Source organism: Adiantum capillus-veneris, chromosome 4 (assembly GCF_014529385.1).
Source record: "Adiantum capillus-veneris isolate H3 chromosome 4, ASM1452938v2, whole genome shotgun sequence".
NCBI classification, from domain to species: domain Eukaryota; kingdom Viridiplantae; phylum Streptophyta; class Polypodiopsida; order Polypodiales; family Pteridaceae; genus Adiantum; species Adiantum capillus-veneris.
The window spans coordinates 130,588,035-130,594,133 of record NC_140934.1 but is presented as its reverse complement, the minus strand read 5'-3'; the positions used below and the strand labels follow the sequence as shown (position 1 = coordinate 130,594,133).

The following is a 6,099-nucleotide window of genomic DNA, read 5'->3' as shown; positions in this document are numbered from 1 at the left end:
AGTGACAACTTGCTTGCAAAAAACATGACTACCACACGGTCCTTGAAGATAATTAGTTGAGACCAGGCAATAGAGAACTTCCAAGTACCTTTATGTTCCCCTTTCACCTCAAGATCAGGGGTTAAAGCATCTTTCAAGAAGTTAGCGATGACGACAGGATCGTATTCTCTAGAACATTGCCCTAACACTTCATGCCCTGCTGCAACACAGGGGTCGAGTTGAAAGAGTAGAGGGCAAAGCCATGCTCAATCGAACAGAGAGGGAGCCTTCAGTGAAGTGATGAGGCATCTTCGATGCAGAGTCTAGGAGCTTGACATGGTGCACCCTAGTGAGCACTCATTTCTCTCTCCCGCTCTCTCTCTATTTTCTCCTTTCTCTCTCTCTCTCTCTCTCTCTCTCTCTCTCTCTCTCTCTCTCTCTCTCTACCTACTATTCCATACTAATTCATTCACTTCTGTCGCATCTAGTTATTATTATGGATAATCAATTTATTTTGACATTGATTAATGCACGTATTTTCAAGTCAATGACAACTTTAAAGATATGTTAAATAAAAGTTAATTACTATCTATCTTAAATCCAGCAAATAACTCATTATATTTAAGGCTATTATAGATTGAAGCTCAGAGCATCCTTTTTAGTTATTTACAATATTGATTGGCATACTGTATAGTGTTAATTGCAGGTCTTAGACTGGCAAAGGCGCCCCTTTTTATAGCTTGAAGATCAAAATGAGAACCCTTCTTCTATAACACCAAAAATCTCATCTGGAAAGTTTAGATGAGCACGTGCTCCTTTAAATTCGAAGGCCTTTTTATCATAAGCCCTAGCGGCATCCTCTGGCGAGTTAAAGGTTCCAAGCCAAACTCGCACACCTTTCTTGGGGTCCCTTATTTCAGCTGCCCACTTTGTCCAAGACCTTTGTCTCACACCTCTTAGCTTTCTTTTCTTATTTTCATGGATAGTATACCTTGTAGCAACATTAATATGCTCGGGCTCAGGCTCGGGCTCGGGCTCACCACTACGACCCTTTTCCTCTAAAGCTTCCATGCTATCATGGAATGCCTCTTCATTTCTTGCATCTGACCAATCAATGCTTGAGACCTCAGCTAGCAACTTGTCAAACTCTGTGTCTAAACAAAAAAATACATAATAAGCATAAACATCCATAGATGATGATTTAATGGGGTTAAGAAAATGCGTGACATGTTCCCCACCCACCCCCCCCCCCCAAACCCCCCCCCCCCCCCCCCCCCCCCCCCCCCCAAAAAAAAAAAAAAAAAAAAAAAGTCTGATTAGTATCTTCTTACTTAAAACTAGTCATGTTATGAAGGTTAGAACATTGTAGGAAGCTACCTTCTAAGGCCATATGGTTCAAGAGTTGGTTTGTTATGGATGATTGTGTCAAGGAGGCGAAGAGTATTTCTTCCTCTGAGGGTTGCGAGCTACCGCAATTGAAATTGGCGATGATGGCAGAGCTGCTGGTGTAGGAGAATCTTCTAGGCTCCTTCATGGTTGCATTGGCAGGATGTGTTGCACTACCCTCACTGAGAACGTGCTCAAGAGAAGCTATCATAATTTCCAGCTCCTCTTCTTGTGCAATATCTTCATACAAGCTGAGGTCGGAGCTGCTCATCATTAGATCGTAGTAGAGCTCCTCATGAAAGCTGGGTTCGGACCCCATCTTTGAGACCAAGTCGAGAAGACAACTGTGATCATGAGCGATGTCAAGCATTACGCATGAGCTCTGGAGGGAGAGCGCCATGGCGCTTATTGTATAAGTATTATTAGCCGGGGTGATTAAGTAGTTAGGGTGGTGATTAGGGAGGTCTGGCAAGCAAACACTTTTTATTCAAGAGGGGTAGCTAACGGTTGCATGGAGCTACTTATAAGTGTTGCTAGGGTGGCCGAGCGTGTTGCAAGTGAGGAAACTAAAATAAAGATATATAATGTTCTTGAAGTCAATAAAGGGTTTACCTTGAGGTCAAAAAGGCCCTTGCCTTCCCACCTTTGTTCTAATTAAACCTTTACATCCACATGTGAATCATTCTTGTTGAAATACCTCCTTGTCTAAAAAGACAGCTTATGAGGGTCCTCTGTCACCTTGATGCTTACCCCCTCTCACAATCTCGACCCAATTTGGGCTCTTCGCCACAATGGGCACGGCGCGCTTTGCTTCACACGCTGAAGAGCTCCGCAATTGCTAATTCTTTTGAGGTCAAAAGTGCCATGTGGCCCACAAATGTCCTCCTATATTCTTCTAAGCATTGCTTATACTCGCACTCTTATAGACAAGTCATACTAAGGACCTTGACCATTGATTTTTCAAACTTCAAAGTCCAACCTCTTTCAAAGTTTTTCTTATTCTCCTCTTTAATTATCTGCCCAATGCAAATAATTATGAGACCTTTCTTCCCATTCAAAAGAGTAAAAGTTGTACCTTATCATGCCATACCTTTTGCTCTCTAAAGCCAAGAGAGCATCTCCCGTTGATTCCCCTTATAAACCCCAAACTCAAAATTGTGACCCACCTAGAGTCCAAAGGGAAAAAGTCCCATGCCACATCACCCAACCCTGATCGCCTGCAAAATGGGACGCCGTGGAGATCTCGGCTCTGCTGACGACCGTCACACATGCATGTCCATCTTCTCGCTTCTGTCCGTTCGTGCCGTACGCCTTGTATACTGCTGCGTGTGTCCTCATTTCCTATCTGGCCATGTTTTCTTCCCTTCAATAGACGTCGGCCAGCCTGGTCTTCGATGGCCTACACGTGCAGAGAGAGAGAGAGAGAGAGAGAGAGAGAGTTGCTGCATCCGAGCCCTGCCCTACACAATCGCTGCCCTAGTACCCTCCTCAGATCTCTGCCTACATCTCTCTTGCAAGCCCATGATCTCCTTCTCTTGAATCCAAGTGTATACTGGGGGTGAGAGAGAGAGAGAGAGAGAGAGAGAGAGAGAGCGCTGATTCCTCTTCTGTGTGTGTACTTGAGCCCGCCTGCTAGCTCTAGCCATGTATGGAAGCCCGCTCCTACCGTTCCTCACCACTTCTAAGAAACCCTCCTCTTGGGATCAGCAGCGCGCTGCAGAGCTTCCCTGTGTGGATGACCTTCTAATTAATCACCACCTCTCTCTAGTAAACCATCAGCCAATCGCCCACTAACACCGCCTTAATCTCTCTCGAAATCATCGCACTATCACCGCTTTCTCCCGCTAGATTACCATCCAATTACCCACCTTCTGTCTCTAATAAGCCCGCGGCATGCAACCCATCAAAACGTATCAACAAATTATTGATTACGCAGACAACCTCCAATTACGTGAGCTTGGCAAGCTTCATCTAGCAAGTGGAGCCTCTTTGGACCATCTAGCAAGTGGAGGTTAGCCTAGATTCTTCCAGTCCTTTGCATTGTCTGCATGTTTTCATAGACTACTTGTTGGCTGTTTTGGCTGCAAATGCCTCCCGTTTATGGTGAGGGTACTTTCAGTGTTTAGTTTAATTCACAAGAAGTTCCGGACAAATTCTCACAATAATTCCCACATTGTGACTTACCTCAACATCATGACACAAGGAGCTTTTGACATGTTACCATATAGAAAAAAATATAAATTTGCTAGATGATTCACTAGTTTGAATACACACAACTAGTAAAAGTGCAAACTAGCAACTGTGAGACACTTTCTAGTTGGTCAATCTAGTAAGTTTGTTACTATATGGCAAATGATACTACCATATAGTAACTAAATTGCTAGATCTAACTAGAAACTCTTCACGCTTGCTAGTTTGACCTTGCCGTGTCAAACTAGTAAACCATCTAGCAAACCCAAACTAGTAAGTCACCTAGTAAATTTAAACCCGTCGGCCTAAGTGGCATTATAAGCTTCCACTTGAAAAACATAAAAAATTAAAACGGTAAATAGGCATTAACTTAGTATAGCATCATTTAATCTGATTGTCATTGGACATCAAAATTTTACAATCAAACTCTGGTGTATTGCAACATAATAAGAGAGCAACTACCATTAAATGGATTGCAACAATTCTGACTTAACAGAGAAGACAATCATCAACGCAAACCAAGCTTTTGTGTACGTTGTTCAAGATCAACAAAAAACAAACAACTGCACTTTTGTACAACAAGAAGCAGGCAGTTCTAGCAAGCACAAGACTGATCACATTCAAGCTGTTCATGAGCTGCTAAGAGACTTTACAGAGTTTGAGAGTTTGCAAGCAAGAGGCACGGCGGCAGTAGGTGTTCCTAATCCCCTTCAAGAATATGCTAGCCTCGATAATTTCTCAAGGAGGCATCTCTTTGCAGAGATTCCTACCTTCAAATGACGAAGAGGAGGATACAAAAGAAACACAGACACATATGTGAGCACGACATCCATGTACTTGGTTCAACAAAGCCAAGGTCTTCCTCAACGACAAAGCACCCTCCAAGAAGTTAAAAAGTGAAATTCTCGGCAACAATTTTGAGGATTGTCCTTGCCCTAAAGAAAATACAGTTCTTTGGGGACATGAGGCCATGGTAATCATCCATATGACAAAACACCAACAGCTCCATTGACTATTATGTCTTTCAATATATTTCGTGTCCTCAACCTACATATACCTGCATTTTAAGACACCATTCAGATATATGCACACAACTCAAGGAGACATGGCCAACAAGCATCCAAGCTTCATTCATACAATTACGTAAAGCATGTACAAATGTGTATTTTATAAATGAGAGTATGAGAGCAATACCTGATATACCAGACTTTGGCATGTTGAACGAGTTGTTTACCTTGCTTGTACTCAAAATCGGCAGCACTGAAATGAGCTTGGTAAGCAAGTAACAAGTGCAAGGGCAGCATTGATGGCTTTGCCAGCAACTCCCCATTCTGTCCATGGATCCTGCAGAGGTCACTCAGGAAAAATCAACATACGACATGTAATTGCAACACGAAGGCCATTCTGTACAGTAATCCTATTCCCAACCCTTTGGCGAACCCTGCTTTGATTCCCTGCTTCTTGGTACATTTCACAGCATCTGAATAGGATTGCAATGTCCTCATTTGTGCATTACCCTGCAAGAGATATATATGTATATTGAATAACCAGACAGGGGAACACATCCTTGATGCACGCACAAGCATAATAAAGGGTCTACAAAAACATGCCGAAAACCTTGGCTGCACTGTGGGATACATGTCACGCTGCCTAACCCTGCGCATCAATCTCTGCTGTGTCAGTGAATCCTCTGCTCTTGATGGAGACTCTCATTATCCCTGCTGCACGGTTGACCATACACTTCCCCACCAAGCTGCCGCTCCTCTTTCAGGACGTGATTACAAAAGCCTGCAAATGACTTTGCAGTCGAGTTCTTGCCGACTGATGCAATCGTAGCTGTTCCTGCTGAAGCCCATGATGAGGACGCAATTATCAACACCTTCCTCGAATCCCCGATGGAGCCTGTACATCAAACAAATGGGGTCAACCTTGCTGTCGCACTTGCTGATGCAACAAATGCTGCCCACCCTGCTGCTGCTGAAATCAAGGCAGAACCTGATGCAAAAGTTGTTAAACAAGATGAAATGAGTCTGGCCTGCTGCTGCAACAAGCCAAATCTTGCTGGTTTTCCCCTTTTGGCAGCCGATGCTCAATTCTGGCTCCTGCATGAAGATGTTCTTGATGCCGTGCATGTAATCAAAGATGCGGCCACTCCAGCAGATGATGTTAAATGACCCACATCTTGAAATCGAGCACCTTACACCTGCTGAAGAATCCACTTTAATCCCTAAATTTGCGCTAGCAGACACATTATCCCTAATTGTAGACGATGGCCTACAAGGTTCCCGTATCTTGGTTAACTTCTTGGGCCTGATCATCCCAGCTATTTGTGAGGCAGCAGTCTCTGATGTCCCATGGGCACTCTAACCAATCTGCAGAATTGACGATGAGGATCGAGATGAACATTCACTAAACACAGCACATTGTTTTCCACTTTTGATCAAAGTTTTCAACCGCTTTCATCCGCTGCCTTGTGAAGGCCATACAGCTTTTCTGGTCAGGGTAATGCCTAAAACCCTGCAAGCCTTTGATGGCCCCGAACCC

The 6,099-nt window shown here is 43.7% G+C and overlaps 2 protein-coding genes across 2 annotated transcripts; both read right to left on the bottom strand.

Moving 5' to 3' along the window:
- Window positions 1-527: 527 nt before the first annotated feature.
- Window positions 528-1,885, bottom strand: LOC147459979 (uncharacterized). The gene is made up of 2 exons (XM_086509935.1): window positions 1,357-1,885; window positions 528-1,133 (listed from the first exon to the last, which is right to left on the bottom strand). Exons 1-2 carry the CDS (start codon window positions 1,763-1,765, stop codon window positions 727-729), a joined length of 816 nt encoding a protein of 271 aa, XP_086366061.1. The 5' UTR covers window positions 1,766-1,885; the 3' UTR covers window positions 528-726.
- Window positions 1,886-4,602: 2,717 nt separating this feature from the next.
- LOC147459978 (uncharacterized) lies at window positions 4,603-5,873 on the bottom strand. Its single transcript, XM_086511662.1, is given in 7 exon segments — window positions 4,603-4,612; window positions 4,750-4,815; window positions 4,966-5,072; window positions 5,201-5,324; window positions 5,436-5,457; window positions 5,591-5,657; window positions 5,775-5,873. Coding segments are annotated over 7 exon segments (495 nt in total).
- Window positions 5,874-6,099: the final 226 nt, after the last annotated feature.

Excerpts from the sequence above, each read along its gene's own strand:
- LOC147459979 (XM_086509935.1), bottom strand. The coding sequence starts at position 1,765 with ATGGCGCTCTCCCTCCAGAGCTCATGCGTAATGCTTGACATCGCTCAT. Across the intron at positions 1,134-1,356 it reads GAACCATATGGCCTTAGAAG|ACACAGAGTTTGACAAGTTG; the intron begins GTAGCTTCCTAC and ends TTTTTTGTTTAG.